This window comes from Branchiostoma floridae, chromosome 1, assembly GCF_000003815.2.
Source record: "Branchiostoma floridae strain S238N-H82 chromosome 1, Bfl_VNyyK, whole genome shotgun sequence".
Lineage (NCBI taxonomy): Eukaryota > Metazoa > Chordata > Leptocardii > Amphioxiformes > Branchiostomatidae > Branchiostoma > Branchiostoma floridae.
The window spans coordinates 27,727,384-27,748,997 of NC_049979.1; the positions used below are offsets into that span (position 1 = coordinate 27,727,384).

The window sequence follows — 21,614 nt, forward strand, 5'->3', positions numbered from 1 at the left end:
CTCTCATTGGTCAAACCATTAATTGCCATGCTATCATTGGTTGAACTGGTTGAAGTAATTGCAATGGATAGTCAGAATTGGTTTATTGAGAACAGCAACATCTTAATGGATTTACTTTTAAACACTGTTATTTGTTTCTATACTCCTATTTGCTACCATGGTAATCTGTACCCACACAGCATATGTAAGTTTTCTGATCTGACAGAACTGTGAAAAACATTGCCATACCTGAAGTTACATGACGTAGCCTGAATTGTTGACCCCAGTCAATATGTTGGGAGCTCCATCTGCGGGAAACATTTGCAAGATCTTAAACCAATGTAATGCAAATATGGGAGCTAGACAAAGGACCAGAATAGTATATCTCGGCATACATATACAGTAAGTACTTGTCTTGGCCCTAGAGAGATCCATGACTTTGTATTGTATACATCAGAAATCTGTATGTGAACATGAACAGTTGCCAAAATTTGGAATTCACAACTACTATTCCAGGCAAACAATTTCACGTCAACCAAAGAATTATGTTCATGAATGATAACCAATTCTGTAACCACATTGTAGTCATAAACTGAGACTGCTTAATTCAATAAGAGGTACTTGGGGAATTCAGTAGATTAATGAAGGCTTTTATGTGCATGCGGGACTAGTGAGGACTCACATGCAGTTTTTACTTCCTAAAATTATCATCTATTGAAAAACAGGATCCCCCCTCTGGATTCTGGGGCACCTTTATAATCTACTAAGGGTGAGAAGTCAAGACGAAAATGTATAAGAGAAAAAGCCAAGGAATTAGAACTTACTTGGTCCTCAAAAGCTCTATCCTCCATAGTGACCTTGCATGGTCTATAACCTCCCCAAGCTCGTAATGTACTGGCCTGTAAAGTCATTCAACATGTTGAAGGTTTGGACAAAGGCACAAGCTACTAACAAATAGTCACATATATACAGTATATATAAAGACAGTAAATGTTACTTGACTTGATTGATTCTAACAGAAAAAGTTGGAGTAATGAAAGGAAGCATGTTATACAAATAAAGCGAATGCAAAGCGTGACATTGAGTATGAATCATGAAGACATCTTTAACGTTGAGGAAATTAAAAGGAAATTGAATTGACAGAAAGTACTGGTGGTGTTATTGTACCTTGCATCTTCCTCGTCTTTCCCCACCACTAGAGGCACTGTCATACACTCATCCATCCTCAGAAACCTTAACACATCTCCACCATCCAAGAACCCTGTCAAAAAATGCACATTTCAGTCAAGCACATTTGAAAAAAGGAGTGACAATGTATTTGAGACAGTCAAAATGGCAATGAAAAGTAAAATCTAAGGTCCGATGATAAAGGTTAGACATCTAGGTAATAAGATACCGGTAACAGTTACTCAAGCAACTGGACAGATAAATTTATCACAATGGAGCTACACTAGGCCACATGTTAACACCACTATCAGTACATCAAACATAGTTCCGACTATGGACTGTCAATTTTTAACAGATAGTTGCCAAGTTGAGTATCTTCATCTCTGTGTCAACATAGATCATTTAGACAATTCTTTCACTCATTCTGACACACTTGTAGAACAACCTTCCTTGCAATGATTCTGGACACCCCTTACCTTGTGCTGGGTCAGCCCCAGCACTGGCGGGTACAACTGACCACAAGGTGGGCTGGAATGCTGCTTGGACACCAAAGCCGCCATTGAAGGTAACATGCTGGTGGGCAACACAAGCACTTTGCGTAAGAACACAATCGTACAAACTACTACATTGTTGTAGGGATTCAGCTAAGTTGCATACAGAAAGATATTAGTAAGTATTGTGCAGAATTGTGGTATGGTCCATTCTGCCATTGTCACAGCAGCATTAGCTGCTGATAGCTTTAATCTATATATGTATTTTCTTAGTAAAACCTCACAACTTCCACATACATGTAGATCCTGACATCCATTCTGTTTTCCTGACTAAGGGTAAAGTACATGGTATAGTTTGACACAAAGCTCCATAATACTTAAGGAGGCATCTCACTGTTCTGCACATGTTGGCAACAGTTTGCAAAAGACATTTGCTGACAGTCACCAACATTTGCCAATTGATCGCCTGAAAAGGCAATTTTTTGCAAATGGTAAAATGTTGCGAATCGTTTTGAAACTACTCACCAACAGGCAAGATCACTACTAAATCATTGTGCATTGGTTTTTAATTCAATGGGAACACTGCGGTTTCTGATTATTGGATTAAGGAATCTTGTATCTAATTTGCTGGCAAAACTGAGGATGTGAAATTCCAGATGCAGCCATTTGTTTGTAGAGGTCACATATTCTATCTGTGTGCTGCACGTCAGTGCAACCACTAGCAAAAATGGCGAAAAATTTGCAAAGTTGAAGAAATAATTTGTCACCAACAGGCGTAGCCCATTGAGGTGCTTTAGCAGACTCTGAGAACTGAGCAGCTACTTTTCAGCTCTCATATGAAAACTGCTTATACCTACAGTTCTTAGGATGCACATGGGGCAATTGCTGTCGTATCAAAGTCACTTGAGTTAGCACCAAATGGCAGCCGCTCCAGACCCTTGCAATCTAGCCCCATCTATGGTAAGCTCCTCGCAGTTCAGTCCCTGGCTACAAAGAGAGAGTATTTGTAGTTGGCCCACCCAATAACAACAGCATGACATGTACTTACGAGATATCTCTCTGAGGACACACTCATGAGAATGAGGTCATCTCCGACCCTGACCTTCTCCCCTTCAGACCTTTGCTTGGACGCAGGTTTGATAATCCACCAGCATGCCTCACCTGTAATCACACAGTTACAAAGGTAGTAATGTCAGGCTCATCAAATTCCTTAAATATATACAAGATGTTGTATTCAGGCTATTAGCCAGGTATGTATCCAGGGGTCATTTAGACGTGCTTTTCTTAAAATAACAAGACATTGGAAGCACTAGATGCCCTTACACTGGGAAGCAGGTCCTCTGATAAGCATGAAATTCTGATTGACCAGGGATGCCACTAGGTCATTTGTGGTCACAGTCACAGTAATATTGCCCTTGAGGATACCTTAGAAAGCACTATTTTTACTTAAAATTCTCGAAAACTCTACAACATGGAAGGTGGATACCCTCAGGCCCCCCTACAACAGTGGCACCTATATCACTAATATTGCGACTCACCAAGTAATTTGGAACCCCTATGATAAAATCCTAGCTAATAGCCTGGTTGTATTTCATTCAATGCCTAATCTGGGCTTATTTATCACATAATTGATACATGTATGTCTCTACCTCATATTATGCACAACTAAGCTTACAATATGCATCACTCAATCCTGGTTGCACTATGGCTTCAGAGTGTCAACATAGAACACAGTTTACATCACACACTGTCCTTGGTGCTGAATCAACAACTGCTGCTAACATTATTGACTACACTATCATAGCTACAAGAATCACCTTTCATTAAGACATTCCATTACAACTACTACCTTCCAGTATGTTCTACATTTAGAGCCCCAACAGAGAACACATTTAACATTACATACTGTCCTTGGTTGTGAACTCACAGCTGCTACCATAATTGACTACAATGTCGTAGCTACAAGAATCACCTTTCATTATCAGATTCTATTACAACTACATGTACTACCTTCCAGTACCTTCTACATGCAAATCTCCCTATCGACCTTCAAGACAGCACAGCCAAGGAAATATGTTTCTTTTACTGTGGACTTAATGTCTTAAGTATAATTGAACCTCCCGTATGGTCAGCCCCTTAGAAGGCCATCAGAAGCAAAGTGCAGTATGAGAGTATGGTGGTTCAATAGATATTTGCCACTGACTCCATCACAGTTATTGTAGGAGGCTGATTGCATACATGCAACAATGATTATATCTCTGTAGGTCACATGCTGCTTATCACTTATCTGTTTTTTACAACTAACTGCTAGTGAAGAACAAAGTGGGGATCGATTCAAAACAGTCAATTAGGCCCTGAATACACGCCACATTCATTAAAACTTGGCAGACTTTCTACCAACTAAAATAAACAAAAATTAAGTGTTTGCAAACATCATAACGTGCCAAGTTTTTATTTCCCTTCTTTTATTTGAAAGTAGTCCAAGTTGAAAACCTCTAATTTATAAAACATATTGCATATATTGCTCTGAATTCAACTGGCAACATTGTAGCAGCTGTAAAAGAGATTCAGATACAGAAATATGCATGTGACCTGAAGAGAGATGTATTATCATAGCACATGACTTTTTGTCAGCCCCTACAGTAAGTGTGTGACAGGGGATTTGCTCTTTGCTTCTGGCAGACATCCAAGGGGCAGCCAACATTAAATCAACTGTCACTCATATAAATCGGAAAAAAAAAATTAGACATTTTCAGAAGGTATGTGCCGATACCCTTGTGCCAAAGTCAACTCTTTTTATAAAAAAAATGAGCTTTCTATAACAAAAAGAAGGATTTACATTTGACTGAATGTCCTTACAATGATATCAGCATTTTTTGGGGGGGGGGCTAAGTTATCTTACTGATGCTGTAATGGTTTGCTGAAAAAAATCTAATGTATGGTTGCCAAATGTGCCGGATATGCAGGTCATATGCAGATGGTCGATAGTTTTCTACAGGATACTTAATGTCTGTGTCTATGGGGAAATTTCAAGGGATTTAGAAAAAGTGGAAGTATTGGGTAGGTGGTAACCAATTTGAACTAGATTTGCTGAAAAAAATCATTTGCAAAATGTAAAAAAAAAAGCAGGGCTGTCTCCAGGACCCATCCATCCATCCTGGGGTGGAAAATTGCTAGTTAGGATATGGAACAAACATTTACCCCATCCGTCCCCAAAATCTCAGCTGCATGATATGAAACTGATGAAACGGGTATTTTTGTAAGCTTTGAATGACAGATTTAACCAGGAAAACTGACAACATGGGCCCTCAAACAATGAGCGGGACGGCAATGAATTTAAAGCTGAACACAGCCCTGAAAAACGGTTTCATTGATATTTTCTTCTTGACACACCATCCCTAGTGCTTGGAAAGCAAGAGAGCTTTAATGCACAATATTGCTAAAATGCAATGAAAGTGGCCCTCATCTGGCTCTCTCTCTCATCTCTCTCAAACAAGATCACGATCTGTGACACATGCTCAAAATGAGAGATACTTCACCTTCAGCCACATGTCTAATCATGCTTCCTCTAATAAGGTGAGAGTGATTTTGAACCAGTTTAGCTCACTGAAGAGCTATTCTTCAACTGACAATAATGACAGATGCTATGTGTAGTATTTACAGGTTCATTGTACCTGGGGAATTCTACCAGCTCTTTTTAAGCACAATGAACAACGGACCTTGGCTTAACATCCCATCCTAAGGCCACACCAATTTTATTTGTTGCTTCTCAGATTTGCCTTTTCATTTTAAAAAAATTCCTAAGAAAAAAAGTACATGTTTTGCTCCCAAACCTGTAACTATTGCCATTCAGAGCCACATACATATAATATCAGTCTAAAAACCTTTTATTCATAACATGAGTAACAAATCAAAGGAAGTGATTTATCACATAAAATGTGCCATTTAACTCCTCAGGCTGTTGTTTCTTTGGTGTTTGAAAAAATGTCTCAGACTCTTTTTTTTACTTGTCGGTCCAATTTTTTCTGAAAAAATCCAAGAAGCAAAAAATAAAATTGGTGTGGCCCAAAGAGTTTGATCCTTTCCAGTAGCGTGCATCTCGGGTGAATGACACGTCTGGGATACGAATCACGTGTTCTTGGTCCAGAGGCAGGGCCGCTAACCACTGGACTACGCACACTACCATTAGAAGATTACTGTACGTCAATGCATGGGAAGAACCTTACCTTGGGAACCTTCCTGTAATCCCACATCAAAGGCTAGCTTATCCTTAGAAGAGCTGGTCGACAGACAGGACAGGTACTGGAGGATGAGAAGTACAAATAGAAATAGATATTAGTAATGTACAGCAGACCTTTGGAACAAAAAAATTTTATATTAGACTAACTGACAATCAACACAGCATGGTACACATGTAACTGAAGCTTAAATGGGCTTGTCAACTTAGCTGTTCGTATCAAACTGCATTTAGGCAAATGTGGCAGTTATACATTTGATTTTTTTCCCGCCGAGGGTTCAAAACTGTTACAGCCCACTTTCGAACACGGATGCTTCAAGCTTATAGTTTCATTTCAAGGAAGATTCACTATAATGTTGGACTTGTGTATGACATAGCAAATCTCATCAGTACAAAAGCTGCACTGGTTTACAGCATCTTATATCTTCAGTACAGTATGCAGAATTGAAATTATGACAAAATACCCTAAATCTAAGAGCCTAAGAATTTAATCTGACAACCATGGGGTTGACCATTCAGATAGAAGGGACCATTAGACGTGCCTGGCCAAGATCTGACCGGATGCATAAACTGCAGACAAAATTAATCTCATTGTCTCCAGACTGTTAGTAAGGCGAGAATATAGGAGCCCTGGTAAACCAACTAAGATGAAACTCAGGCTAATCATTTATGTCTTTTATGAATTTTCTTATATGTACAGTCTGTTTAAGTTATTTTTCCAGTGTTTCATGTTGTTTTCTACAGTGTTGCGTTAATGGTCAATGACAGGAAGAGTAGCTACAACATTTCATTGTCAAGATAATTGTGATCGTTATTAAGCCAACTCAATTTCCATAGATAAGAACAAGTCCATATTTACCATATTGCTGTGCATGTGCCTGAGGAGCACAGCATGACCGTACAGCAGTGTCCTGTGATTCTGAGAGGCAGCGGGCTGCAAGGAATAAAAAGATGATTTCAAAATTTGTTGACACGATACATATTGCCTTATGACCATGCAAGAACATGCCATAGCTGTAGCAGGTATTTGTTCTGATTGTAGTTCAGTATCAACCTCATATCTCACAATTCTAACATTTGGAATCATTTGATGTATTCAGTTCTCTTTAGACTAGGGCTGGGTACCGGTACAGAAAATTCAGGTCCAGGTCCAGTTCAGGTCCAAAGGATTAGGTCCAGGTCCGGACCTGAACCTGGACCTGATGCAGTATGACTCATACCAATGGTCCATTTCACTACAAAGCCTTAGATCTATTTGGTGGAGTATTAGACTTACACTAGCGTTTTAAAATCCTTCAACGCTTACTGAACCTGTACGATTGGCTGTAAAACGTGGTGGAAATTTACTATAAACTCTATTCTACTTCACTCTTGTTATTTTCTTCCACCTGCAAGCGCCAAAACGTGTGAATGCCTCATAAAATAATCTGTTAATTTTCTAATCGGTCCAACATCCGGTCCACCTAATTTTTTCAGGTCCGGTTTTTCTGGACCGGTCCAATAAGAAAAACCGGTTTTGTACCGGTACACTGTACCGATACCCAGCCCTACTTTAGACACCTGTCTTACTCATCCCAGAATTTGGAATAAAGTATTCAGGATTCACAATCATACTATTATTATATAATACATGTAGTAGAATAGCAACAAAATGATGAGACAATATTGCTACTTATTGAAATTTCAGACATTTACAAACATGTGACTATTAAAGTATGAGAGAACTTAATGTAAGCCTTACACTTAAAGCTGTGTACCTATACACATGTACTGCTACCTCATAGCAATAGACACTAGTGGTGGTCATAACAGATGCCATGTAGAAGGATTACATTGTATGTCTTGCAAAATAAACATTACATTGTTATCAGTTCAAACAAGCTATAATCCTTATCGATAATCAACCATTATCAAACAAGTAGTCATCAAGATACAGGTACAGACCAGACTTTGCCAAAAAAAATGTACCTGTACCTGTATTGTTACCTTCTGCTTAGGTACAAGGCTCTACTTACGCTGTCTTCTACAGACTCTGCCGTGACCAGCTCCTGTAAGGCTCGTACAGAAACAGCCTGCTCCAGCAGGAACCTGCAGATAGACAGGTCTGGAGGGACAGACTGCAACATGGCAAACAGTTTTAGTAAGTCCCACAAACAAAATCATACTTCAGGATACTGAAGGCAAAGTCTTCAACAAAGTTACAGAAGTTACAGAAGTCATGGATATGAAAGAATGATGGAAATATGACAGTGAGAAACACATGTGAAGAGATGAAATTGTAAGTCTTAAGAGTTAAGATGGAAGCAATTCTGTATTATAGGCCCCATAGGAAATATAAATGCTTTACTCATTATGTCTTTATCACAGATAGAAAATGACATGAATTAAATGATACTGAATTCATCATCATCATCATCACTACAAACAATGAATTAATGAATGAATTAAACATGAGTCCAAGGTAGATCAGGTACCTTTCATAATAATTTCATAATTTCAAATGATAAAAAAAGAAAAGTCCCATATCTTTATAAAGAGTAACTGGCAAAACAGTTCACAGTGCTGTGACGGCCAACATTACAATACGGAGACGATTGGACAACCTTACTTCACAGAGAACAAAGTACTAGTATACAGCATAGCAACATGACAAATATTGGTTTCACATGGAAATAGCAGAATACACACAAACCTTTCCTCTAGTAGAAGATGCAATTATATCATTGTTTACAATATTGTCTTTTGGTGTGCAGAATCACTCGGCGTGTTTAAATTTAAAGCATCATCGATTTGGGTGCTTCCTCTGTTTGTCTGTACCCATGAACTAGTCTTGATATTGTTAAATTAATTGCATATATTATAATTGTGTTTTAGTGTTACCATGGCAGCGTGCAAAATACCCACTTGCACATTGCAACCACTTTTTGCTTGGTGCAACTTACTTCTAAATTCAGGTTGCACAGGGTGCAACTCAGGTTTTCAGCCTCAGAACTTGATTTTGTTGTCAATTTACTTGGAAGAAATAAATGAACCAAGGCAGCTCCGTTTCATATCAGCCAAACATGTAATATGTATTGTACCTTTTTTTTGGAGAAATTAGTGAATTGTACTAAGTGATGCAACTTTTTGTCCCAGGTTGCCAGAAAAGTATTTTGTACACTGCCATGGTTACCTGACTCATTGCATCCCGAGTTGTGCATTCCTGGTGAATGAAAGTAAAGGATGGTTGTGGGATGGTCATGCTCATTTTGATTACATGGATGATATAGGCGTGCACGTCCACATATATGCCATCAATTGCAAAAGCATATCAGAAACCCAATGTCGTAGAATGCCATGATGTGAAATAACAAAAATGAAGTATCAATTGTGTTTAGTCATTTGTTTTCTCCGGTATGTGGTGCAGACCTAGACTGAAGAATTTGTTCCGTAACTTCTTTTTTCAAACGAGCAAGTCGTCAAACTTGGAGAAATATCACATTTTCTTGAATACACATCTTCAAGGTAGTTCAGAAGGGTGCGTGATGACTTGAAGATACATGTACTTGTTACAGCTGGAGAATAAGATTCTTCTTTCACAACCAAGAACTTGTATACAATTGCCAGCTACATGCCCTGCCTTTATTAAGTAAATTAGAAAGCTATATCGATACACTTCAGCTCAATGAGTTCTTCCACTGGACATGACAGAGGACACAGACACACGTACGGTTTTTACAGGTTCAATTAATGAACCTTGTAAATTCTCCTAGCTGTTTTCAACGAGTACAATGAACAAATTCAATAGACCAAAGCTTAATGTTCTCTTGTGTCGTGTTGTGTTGTGTTATTGGCTTTTAGAGCTGACTTGTAACATGTAACGATCAACGTATATGACTTTATCCTCTGATGCGGTCTGATTGGCGTACAATTCGATGCATCAGTAAATTACAAGGGAATTGGAGTCCAAACACTGTCTCTTGGTTTCATTGGAGAAAAGATGTTAAGATCACTGAGCGAGATAGCTGTCTTAATCAATTAATTCCTGCCGTTGTTAAGAAGGTGTCCATGTGAGTCTGTCTGTCTGTCTGTGTGTCCACGCGATAAATAGAGAAGGCCAAGGTAGATTGTCTTCATACAGTATTTGGTATGTTTAGTATTTGTTTTTATTTCCCAAAATGTGGCAGGCGCCCTTCTGTACCACCTCAAAGAAATCATTCTTTTTGGAAGATGACTCCTTCTCTTTAAAATCATCTCACGACAAGAAGCAATTGCTCCAGTCTTTCAGCATGAGTTCTCGATGTTGAAGAAACTTACCGGTACATCATCTTGAGCGGGAGAATCTGACTGATCTGACCCAGCAGAGCTTGTTGCCTGGCAGAAAATAGGTGGAAACCAAAAATCCAGAAATCCCATGAGCTCCTACTATCAGGTACAATAGCAAAGCGAGCAGACATGTCCTGAATGATAAAAGCTCATTCAGGGACAAGCTAATGTGTGCCTTGTATGTCTGAACCACTATCTGTACCTTCATTATAGGAGGCTGAGGGAGATTGCTGAATTCTAAGCAGTCGTTATCAGTTGTTAGAGACTGATCATGAAAGCTGTAAGGCATCAGTAGCAAGGAAAGTCTTGTCACCTCAGGTCCAGGTCAGATAGTCTTCTTTAAGTGTTCAATCTGCTATGGAATACAGGGCCTAACAATTCATCTATAGGCATCTCCAGTAAAAAGTTTTCTTTTCTATAGCCCGGTACTATAGAAACTTACCAAGGAAGGCAAATGTTCTGTTTCTGCTATGCCTTTTCTTTTTCTACTTTTGAACCCTCAAAGTTTTAAAATCAGGACTGATTGGAATCAAATCTACAACCCACAATCTGTCAACTGTGGTAGGCGTTACAAATGTATTTCAACCTGCCTTCTGACCAAGAAGTTCTTCATATTTTCTGAGGGCTGTAGACCTTTTTCTGTTTTTTGGGGGAGTGGCTTTAAAAGTATATGAAAAAGCTTTGGGGCTTTGTGATGATAAATTCAAGACGTGAAATATTCTTTTAGGAATCATGGAATATTTTTGAAGAATCTGCTAGAGTCACTTACAAACTAAATGTGACCAAAAGTACATACTATTAGCCTCTTAAGTCTAATTTAAATTTTCTCTGGTCTATCTTTTATAACATATTTGAAGAACTGAAAAGATTTGATTACTAAAGTGGATGGAGCTCAGTTCCAGACGTCACATGTTACCAGGATGGATTTGCATGAAATTCAATGAAAGATGATAATAATAACTTGCAAGTACATGTATTACTGTAACACCAATGGGTATCAAATTGTTTCATGGAAATGTAGGTTTGCAATATGGCAGTTAGATGAATATGACATGAAAATGCAACGTTTTGACTTATGATCATTTGAGCTAGTTAATGGATTGATTAATTCCTCAGTCGTTGACGGACTTACGCCAAAACTTTGTGGCCAAGGATTTCATTACATTATACTAAGTTTACTAAGTCAAAACTTCGTCATATTTTGTATGCACTATATATCTTTGAAAATCGCCATTACGTCATGCAAGCACCAGCAGCTCAGACAGCAGGTCTATGACGCTAGAGGAAATATTTCTTTAAAATCTATGATATTCTCTTTATTCATTTTTCCCTTTTTAAACAAATATCTTATATATACAACGCTTTCATCATGCAAACAGGGTATCGCATATTTGACATATCCCCTTTGGAAACATCCTGTATTTTCCTCGAAAATGTGGTCTTTCTGTTTTTTACCGTGTCTGTTTATAGATGACGTGTGTATCACCTGACACAATGACGGTATAGCTGCAGCACACAAGCGCATGACATCACTTAGGGTCACACAAACAGAGACACTCAGCGAGAAGCAGTTGGATAACAATTAGTCTTGTTACGAACACAAAACAAGGACGGTTTGCTCACCTGTTATTATTGACAAACTCATGGGTACAGAGGACAGGAAGCACCACAAAGCGACATAGATATAGTTTTATGATTATGTAATATGTACAATGCCTTGTTGAACTGAGCTTCATCACAAATACAATACGTACAAAATGTATGTCTCTCTGAGTCAGTTTTCAGATCTTCATAGCACTTTAATACAGAAAACGTCATAGAAAAAAACTGATATCAGACTGCTTAAAAAAGTATACTGATACATAGAAAAGTCTTGTCTTTAATTTAGACTAGATATAAGAACAAAATTTGCTAGCAGTTGCCATTATTGTTATTAAGAAGCAGGTCATTATTGCTCTTAATGTCTACATAACTATAAGCATAATATAATAATCATGTTAGAATAAAAGAACATAACAAGAACATAAAATTACAACACAAATTTGAGTGTATACGAATATAAACAAGATGTATACAAAAGTTTTCTCTGAGACATGATATATATACACAATTCTGAATTAATAATATTGAATGAATCAATTTTGTATTTTCTTTTAAAACTCTGGTTTGATCATAGCTCCAAGGTTCAGATAATGTATTAAGTAATGCATTTAAATTTTATATCCTTGGAACCTTTGTTTATTTCTCTTCGTGATGTTGACATTTAAACTTGCGCACGTTTCTTTTAAAACCCAAGCATTTGTAAGTCGGGAAAAGCTAATAAAATAATCTTTAAATGTATCACTGACCTCCTTGCGCTGCAAACTCTCGATGAAACATTTCCTGTTGCCGAACCCTTCCGCAGCCAGCATGATACGTTCGCCATGACTCTGACCTCCTCCTGCTTCTTTCTTGTGGAAGTTGGACATAAGACACACCGTGTCCAACTGCAGACATAAGAGAAGAGAATTTAGTAAACAGCTACTGATACTTTCATGCGTGAATAATTTTATCAAGTAAGAAAATCATCACTGGATAACAAAGCTTTTTATTCACAACTTGGATATATACATATACAAATTTTAAAGGAAGCTGATGTTTCTGTTATACGGTCTTTCATCTTCCTCAGGGCAATTTTGACTTGTACTGTACATTGTATTCCACACTAAAGGTGTCTTTGCTGACAATGCAGTCCCAAAAGTTCCAAGAAGAACTTTGACAACTGAATATGCTGTTACTACAAATTATTAAACACAGTGTTATCTTATACTGTACAATATGGCACTACGTTACATTTGAGTGTATGACAGTTTTTTGTTTTAAAAATTTATGAATCCACTGCATTCCATGATAGGACTCTCAAACATGTTACATGTAACTAAGAGGTTATTTGCATAATCAATGGGGGAAAATAATATAACTTCATAGTGGTAAATGATGGGAATCTCATACTTGTGACATCATGAACCTAAGTTAAGGTGAACATTATTACACATAATGCAAATCAGAGCCTTGTTTAAATAATTAACGAGGAAATGCTACAATACCCTGCTATGCCAAGATAAGGCTTTCATTCTTTGAATACCTTGTGTTATTCGGGTTTTTATAGACGATGATTTTCTTATAGACGATGATTGACTGAGACAATTTCTGCATTATAAGCATAATCAATGGGAAACATACCGTTGTAGTATATCACTCGAAAAGGTTAATATGATTTGGCAAAGGTATGAGGTCGTGGAAGTTTATAATCAATCCATCTGTTGGAATCAGTGTGTTTATAGGCGTCTGTATGAAACAGATAACACCTCTCGCAGCTACTGTACCTTGCAGGGGACTGGCTTCCCTAAAACGATAAATCTTCAAGTATAGATTAATTAGTTCTGTCTCGTCACAGACAATAGGCATAGCTCAGAATAGCAAAAATCTTCTTTGCAATTGGGTTTATGGAGTTTATCTGTAATAATAAATGAAACAATGTGCAAAACATGCTCTGAAAAGAAATTAGGCTTTGGAAATAGTGACTGTATAATTAACTATGTGTATTGTAGTTTAAAAGATTCAAGTGTGCACAGAAACTTCCCCTTTGTTTCATTTTTCTAAAAACCTTGTAATCTTCATTTTTGGTTTCCATGTCCATAATGATTTTTCATCATTAAGGATGTCCCTTTTGCCTCCTTTTTTTTTTTTATAATTATTATATAAAAAGCTGCTTTAGACGTATTTTGTATCAGATACACTATACATGTACTAGTACCATAGAATGGGTCAGGTTTTATGTTTGCAATTCTAACTGTGATGTCTTAACCGCAAACTTAAAATGGCGAAAATGTATCTTCTGCCTAGTATCTTCCCCCTTGTCTAAGTTACAGTGTTGCAGTGATAGTGTTACAGCACACAGAATTAATATACTAAGAAGGCCCAATTGAAAACAAACAATGAATACATATATATGTGTGTGTATCTATTAAGAGTTTATACAAATCATGGAGCAATCATACATTTTTAATTACAGTACTGTCCTAAAAATGTGTAACCAAGCAGGAAAGACTGCTGCTCTTTTCTTTCAGTGTGGTGGATCTTTAATCATGTACTTGATGTGTGACTCTCCTCAAACCAAGACCCCCAGCTCCAAGACAAGCACATCCCAAACAAAAGATAACATTGTGTAGGTATTCATTTTCACCTAAAGAAATAGGTATCAAGGGCCTTAAGAATGTGTTTGAAACTGTCATCTGAATAGGTGTTACAAATACAAAATTGGACTCAGTTTACTAACACTATAATGATCAATGTGTATTTGACATTAACTTACATTGACGTCAACTGTTTCAAGTCAACAAATTTCATTTTGAAAGTATACTTAACCTAATGATATAACGTTATATGTTATTACATATATCAAATCCATTGTTGTTAATCATCATGATATATTCTGTTGGCTGTAGGTAACTATATCAAAGTCATCTCAAACAGACTAAAATAGATGCAGACTAAAATGCTTGCCAGTGACGGATAGCTAAAATAGCAAGCATATTTTCCGCACTGACAAGACACTCAAGATAGTGGGAGGGCTTTACACGAGGGGCAAAGTTATACACGTCACACCTTTTTCTGCCAGGACATTTATTTGCAGAAATTTGTACTTGCTTAGTCAGCGTCCAGTCAATGTGTACAGACTGTATGCAGCCCAGTAACTGTGCTAACGGGATGACCATATACTGCACTTGGTAGAAAGGCATGACATTACTAGCATACTTGGACGTGCTATATATAGGGTCCTCGTTGGTGTAGCTTTGAGTTGCCATTCACAGACCAATGGGTAGTCGCCCACTGTAGAAGGTTGGAAGATGTTAAGACCAACTACACTTAAACTTCAAGATAATGTTCACCTTATAAAGTGTTAGGAGTTGTCAGCGGCAATAATTCTTATGAAGCCTTAATACTTATATGTTTATGTTTGGCTTGAGGGCTTAAGACAAATACTTGGATATTTCCATAGTAATGCCTAATGGTAATGATCAAGCCACAACTGAACGTCTGTGAAAATCAGTCCTATATATATATTAACACCACTGCATAACCAGGCTAGAACTTGATGTACGTATTATTCTATGAACAGGGACATATAGATTTTATACATTTTAGGGACATATAGTTATTAAAGTACTTAGACGTTTGTGCACAATTGTCTATGTGAACAATACTCTTATTAAGATGCTTGACCACAATTGTTTATTATGATAATACTAAATTAATGTCTCGTGTACATTAAGATTAATGATCATTATCTACATGTATTTTCTTTACATGTATGGTAAAAGCAGCACATATTTGAGATAATGTAACATTATCTTGGATAGTAATAATGACATCACAATACCATATGTTACTGAAAGCTCTTGCATAATTAGTAAATGTTATAGTATTAGGATTTAACGTAAATTAGCAAGGAATTTCAGACACCAACAATGTGTACATCTGCCATTTACAAATAAAAAAACGTCTTCCTACCAAATGTTTGTACGAAATTTGTCTCTCATCATCATGTTAGTTAAGTTTAAGTTCTTCCTGCACCAGATGGTACATATGGCAGTGCCTATCTCTGCCCATCTTCTTTGTTTAATTTGACCATACTGCCAAGTTTTCAATCTCCTTTTCTGTTTGCCTGAATTATTACATTACACTTTTAGGCTTGAACATGTATCCGTCAAACTTAAGCTCTTACTTTTTAGACAACAAAATGGATCTCCTAAAAGTCATAAGGTTAATAATACTAGACACTAAGTGTGCCATAACAGAATATAATCATTACATCAGAAATGAACACATTACATTAATAATATATACCATCACTATGACATCAAGTCCAAGTCACCAACAAATATGACGGTCTGCAATGCAAATCTAGAATCCATGACCTTGACATTTTGACATTGAATGGCGTATTATTTCATTTCTGACATAAATGACCTTGATCCAGTTTGGCTCACTGAAGAGCTACTGGTCGTGGCAGAGCAGACAGACATGTACAATATTTACAGTATTCGAATTCCCCAAACTCTTTTCAACAAGCATAGTTCTCTAGTAATAAACAATGGACCAAAGCTTAATATCCCATTCTGATTGTACTGCAACCCTTTCCAGTAGATTTCACGTCAGGTGAGCGACAGCCAGGATTCAAACTCATAGCTTCTGGGTGCAGATACTCTACATGCTATGTAGCTTAAACAGCGACTAGCAACTAACAAAAGGCAGTGAAGCTAACAGAGCTACAGTATATTAGCTCTAACTAATTAGAGTCTACAAATCATTGCCTCTTGCTGAGTCAGCTAAGAAGGATGTTTTACTCCAGAAGGTAAACTCCATGGGTCTACTTCTTTAACAATGATGAACAGGACACTTCTTTCAAGTGCAATGAAACTGCAAATTACAATGTACATGTAACTAGGTTGCATGCTGATAACTGAAATACATATCAGGCATCTCTAATGAATACTTTTACTTAAAGCTTCTTATAGGCATGATTAGCTAAGAAATACTGTGACATTAGTTGTTGACCCAGGGAGACCTGTACCTAAACCTCTGTACTGGTACCTGTCCAAATGTACCTGATGTTACGTTTATGTACGCAGCCCTATCTACTATCCATGCATGCCCCTGTAGAAAAGCCTTGTGGACTCTACGGACCGGTACACCTGTGAGAGGCAATACTACTCAGCAATATTCAAGCAGGTGTGGCTGTTCGAGAACATGCACAGAAAAATAATTCCAGAATTCAGATTATACCAAGTGAATTGCTACTGATCCATTCCCATTGTATAATGATAGCTATTGACAGTTGTGCGATGTCTTGCCCCACCCACCAGGGATGACAGATAATGATGATGATGATAATGATTGACAGATATCCTAGCATATATAATCTGTATTTGTGCCCCTGACAGTCACGTGTTAAATCTGGGAGGTATCAGATGTCAGACGGTTTTACCTTGCATATTGTCTGTATCTAGGCTTAGACTAAGGCACGATCTACACACAGTTTTTCCCGATATCGGCGAGCCTACAACCATTCGCCGACAGCTTTTTTTCATCGTCTAGATGGAACTGCTATATCGCCATTACGATATCGGGAAAATTTCTCCCGAAAGGTCCGGACCATTCGTACGAAAGCTTAGCAGGGGTCCCCGATAGCTTAGCAGGGGTCCCCGACAGCTTCCGCGCGCGTGTAGATGTGTCCCGACTTCGGGAAGGCTCATTAGCATACAACGCGGGCTCATTAGGCTATATAGCTGTTTATGACTGCAAGCGCCACGGGTGTCCCGCGGCCAGCGTTCCAGATCCCTCCCGACACATCCACCGATATCGGTAAAAACTGTGTATAGATTGGGCCTAAGCCATACAAATATACCAGTAAAATGGATTGTTCACTTTGGCCCGCTTTAGACTGACAAGTTGTATAGTTGTGCTACCGTGACATACAGGGTGAATTTAATCCGTTTAAAGTGGATCAGAATAATATAGTCGTGCGACGGATTTTCCTTGAATCGTGCAACCACCTCCGAGCTGGTCATGCAACCCTACCCTAGGCTTCAGCCAGAGGTCTATGACTATTCCTTGCGTATCTAAAACCGAATTGTCTTCAGCAAAGGAACTGGATCATATATGCTTATAAGCATGTAGCGGGCTGTTTCCTGTCCTGAAAGGCAAAATGCTGCCATTTACTTAGTTTGTAAATATGCATGTAGTGTAGTCAGTAATGGAAACATACTTTCTCATCCGAAACCACTTATTCCAGTGCGATATCCTGCCACAAGTGGTATGGCCCCATTCCTTAATCCACATGCCTGGCGAAGGTTACGAACATGGGGTTCAATCCAGGTAATGCCCATTTCTGTTCGGGCCGCTTTAATCTCTTTGCGTGTACTCAGCATGTCATCTACAGGACAACACTTTTTGCAAACAAACAAAAAACACTATGCTGTGTGACGAAAAGCAGCAGTTCTCCAGCCAATTTGAATTTGTGCACAAGAGGTCACTGTGGGTCACACCTGTACAGTGATGTGATCCTGCACCATGGCTATCCCACGATGCTTAATTCCTGACTGTGCGTCTGAAGGCAACCGTCACTCACAATGATAGTAGCATGACGATAACTTTTGTCATTCTAAAGCAGGCCTTATTTAGGCAAGTCACTCAGTGCTTTTTATAATTTTAAGTGAACTTATCACCTGCATTTCACTTAGCCTGGGTAGTGGGTACCATCCTATTTCTACTCCTGGGGCTCCTTACACTTGCTACCCTAAAAAAATAGGGATGCGTTACATGCGTACTAGTACGGCGGACCGGTTCTCGACTTGCAAAAACGAAGCGTTTCAGGTCAAAAAAACACGAGTGTAAGGAGCTCCGGTAGGATGGTACCCAGGCTACATTTCTCCCGCATGGGAGCTTGCACGAGACAGCACTTTCCACTAAAATCAAAACAAAGAAGGACCACCTATCTATTGTATTGTACAGTACGCTAAAATTCAGGATCGAACATAAATGGCCAACTTGAAATGTAACAGCTTTCCTTTCAAATTACAGTCGGTGGAAACAGCTTGCCATTATTTACTACAGTAAAGAGGATTAAAGATCCCCCATGGAAGGCCACCTTCAAATATCCAAGCAGGTCCTTAGAGTGTAGTTTCCCCCATATTGATGGTGTAATCTATACTGTAAATCATGAAAAGTTCACGGTGGTTCCATTTGAATACAAACCGCCAATGTATTATTACTATATACCTCATAATTGTTTCATCCAAAACTACAAAACTGGATGAATTTACTGGATGAAGAGAATTTGGCTTACTTTGCCATCTCAGTTTTCTTCAGCAATAAAAGGGTTTGTTTTTAATCTAACTTTACATTCCATGTTTATAAACATTAAATTAAACTTTTACAGTACAGTGCTATAAAAACTGCAGGCCGTTGGTAAAAATGAACAAAGGATTTTCGAAATAAGCGAAAAATCCTTCTTGATTTTATTTCATTATATCGTCATATCATACAATAACCTCTGCCTGAAAAAACAACAACAAAGAATTGATTTGAAATTTAGTCATTGGTACATGTATGCATATTTACATTAATAGTATAATACAAATAATTTAATGTTCATTCAGCAGAATTCAGACATCACTGTAAGGAAGAAATTAAATTGGCAGTTAAGACACAATACTTGTGTGAAATTATGTACAACGATGTTATTGTTAACAATAACATTGCAGATAATTGCTTCAAATTGTCAATTGTCCAGTCAATTGACCGTAAAGCACCATGCTGCTAGAAGTGGGTTGTTGGTTTAAATCAACGATTCTTATTGTTCAGCTATAAAAAGGGGGTCATAAACATTGACCTATAATATATCAACATGAAAAATTGTCCCATAAAACACAATCACATATTCCCAAACAGAAAGCCCTGGCATTGAGCCCAGTCTGCTTTTTGCCTTAGAATTAAATCAATATGTTCATTTTGGTTGCAACAACAGTTGGTTGACTAGCATTGATTTGAAGGTAGCAATAAGGTTAACTGTTATGCGTCCCGACAATGCTTTACGCTGAATTCAGAACAACCACTTCTAATTCTATATAAAGCTAAAAACAAGAAAGGCGATTACACAAAATTTGAACGCCTCTCAACGAATTATGTGAGTTATATGGCCAAGATGTTGTCCAATGAATTACGAGAAATCAAAGTAGGCTACCTATGCCTTACGGAAACGGGGCATACAGGCGGCCCTGTATTATGCTTCAAAGCAACAATTGTTTCTGGTCTTTACAGAAGTTTAATAAACTGAGACAGAGGGGGCGTGAGGATTAAAATAGGAGTGTTGTGGGGGGGTGTAGTGAGGGGTGGGAGGGGGGTTGGTACATAGATGTAATGGCCATGTAAGGGGGGGTGTCAAAGAAGCACAGCTGTCTGAAAACGATATTCCCCCAACATCTGCTTGGAGATAATATTACCGGTGCAGCACTGTTGCATGCATCCCTCATGATACATAACGCCGTATCGCGAAGAAAAAACAACGCTCTCACTCAAAATGTTCTGTCAGAAAATATCTATAAACCTTTCTAGCATACGATATCATAGTTAACATACGATATAGGAAGTTCTGTTTAATGAAGCTTTGCTGTAACGTAAAATTCTGGCGGCCTTGGTGTTTAGTTTAGAAGCGATTTTGGAAGGGATTTTCCCAAGAGACCCTATCCAGCCTGCTGCCAGGTTCTGCACTGTACTGCCCCTCCACGCCTTGAATTCCAACACTGCACGGTCTCAGTCCTCTTCTGACAAGACAAAACTGTCGGACAACTTACCGTCCGGAGAAATGACACATCGTCTTCCGTGTCGCCCGCAGACATCTTGACTGACGGACGGACACAGCTCCCACAGCTTCCCGGCGAAAGTCAGATGTTTTTTGAGCCCAGACAGAAGAGAGAGATCCCACACACACTTCGCGGGTGCTAAGCGAGGCTGGCCATTACTGAGATTGTTTAACCACGGCTAAATTTGGATCATGGCAGAATTTAGGATACGTGGCTCTTTTCTACCAGGCCTGGGATCGGGAGATATTTGTGGATGCCACTGACAAATACGGGCATCGACCGCTCCACATGCGCCGCTCGTCTCCGGCCTAACGTGTCAGCATTCTCCTTATCGCCGCCACTCCCTCTGGGACGAGCAAATATTTCCTAGAGACTGGCGGCGGCGCATTGTCATACATGCCACCGGGAAAAGTTATTATGTAACTCAAATATTAATTAGTGATATCTAATGACGTTCCTTTTCTAAATGACCAGTGATAGATACATTTTCAATGTACGGACCCAGTCTTTCCCTTTGCAATTAATTGCTAAACTAGGTAGTTGTTACTTTAATCAACCATAGTCAAAAACATGTAAATGTTGACAGATTTGCCTAATAAAGATTAAGTTAGAAAAAATGTAGTACAGTATAATTTCCCCGTTGAACCCTAGGAAATATTTTGTGATTTTTCGTTATATTATTTTCCTTCGCCTTGAGTTGAATATTTTCCTTTTATAACTTACTTCGCTGTCTTTCAACTTCATGGTCATAGGAATTTGATGTTTCCTACGTTATGACGTTGGTCGTTTAAAGTATCAACTTGAGTCAGTTGCACAATTAAACAATTTTACTTCTCCCGGTGGATATGTGTACGGTGTATGGGACCAGCCCTTACAGGCGAGAATCCTCTAATCAATTATTAATCCCCAATCCGTTTAGGATCGATTTAATGGCAACGTTTTGATCTGATCAACTGCGCCAACATGCAGACTGCGTTGATACCTCATCAACATGTTCTGCCGCATTGTGCTAGATGCAATGCGACAGTT

The 21,614-nt window shown here is 38.3% G+C and overlaps 1 protein-coding gene across 1 annotated transcript in view; it reads right to left on the reverse strand.

Annotated features, from left to right (window-relative positions):
- The window catches only part of LOC118419221 (ryanodine receptor 3-like), a 129,206-nt gene extending 108,409 nt beyond the window's left edge, over positions 1 to 20,797 (reverse strand). The window contains exons 1-11 of the mRNA XM_035825574.1: positions 20,577 to 20,797; positions 12,528 to 12,665; positions 10,171 to 10,227; positions 7,890 to 7,991; positions 6,734 to 6,808; positions 5,864 to 5,939; positions 2,686 to 2,798; positions 1,623 to 1,719; positions 1,147 to 1,240; positions 804 to 878; positions 229 to 287 (exon numbers count right to left, since the gene is read on the reverse strand). Of these exons, the coding sequence (XP_035681467.1) occupies positions 229 to 287; positions 804 to 878; positions 1,147 to 1,240; positions 1,623 to 1,719; positions 2,686 to 2,798; positions 5,864 to 5,939; positions 6,734 to 6,808; positions 7,890 to 7,991; positions 10,171 to 10,227; positions 12,528 to 12,665; positions 20,577 to 20,621 (931 nt within the window). The 5' untranslated portion in view covers positions 20,622 to 20,797. The remainder of the gene's footprint in view (positions 1 to 228; positions 288 to 803; positions 879 to 1,146; positions 1,241 to 1,622; positions 1,720 to 2,685; positions 2,799 to 5,863; positions 5,940 to 6,733; positions 6,809 to 7,889; positions 7,992 to 10,170; positions 10,228 to 12,527; positions 12,666 to 20,576) is intronic.
- Positions 20,798 to 21,614: the final 817 nt, after the last annotated feature.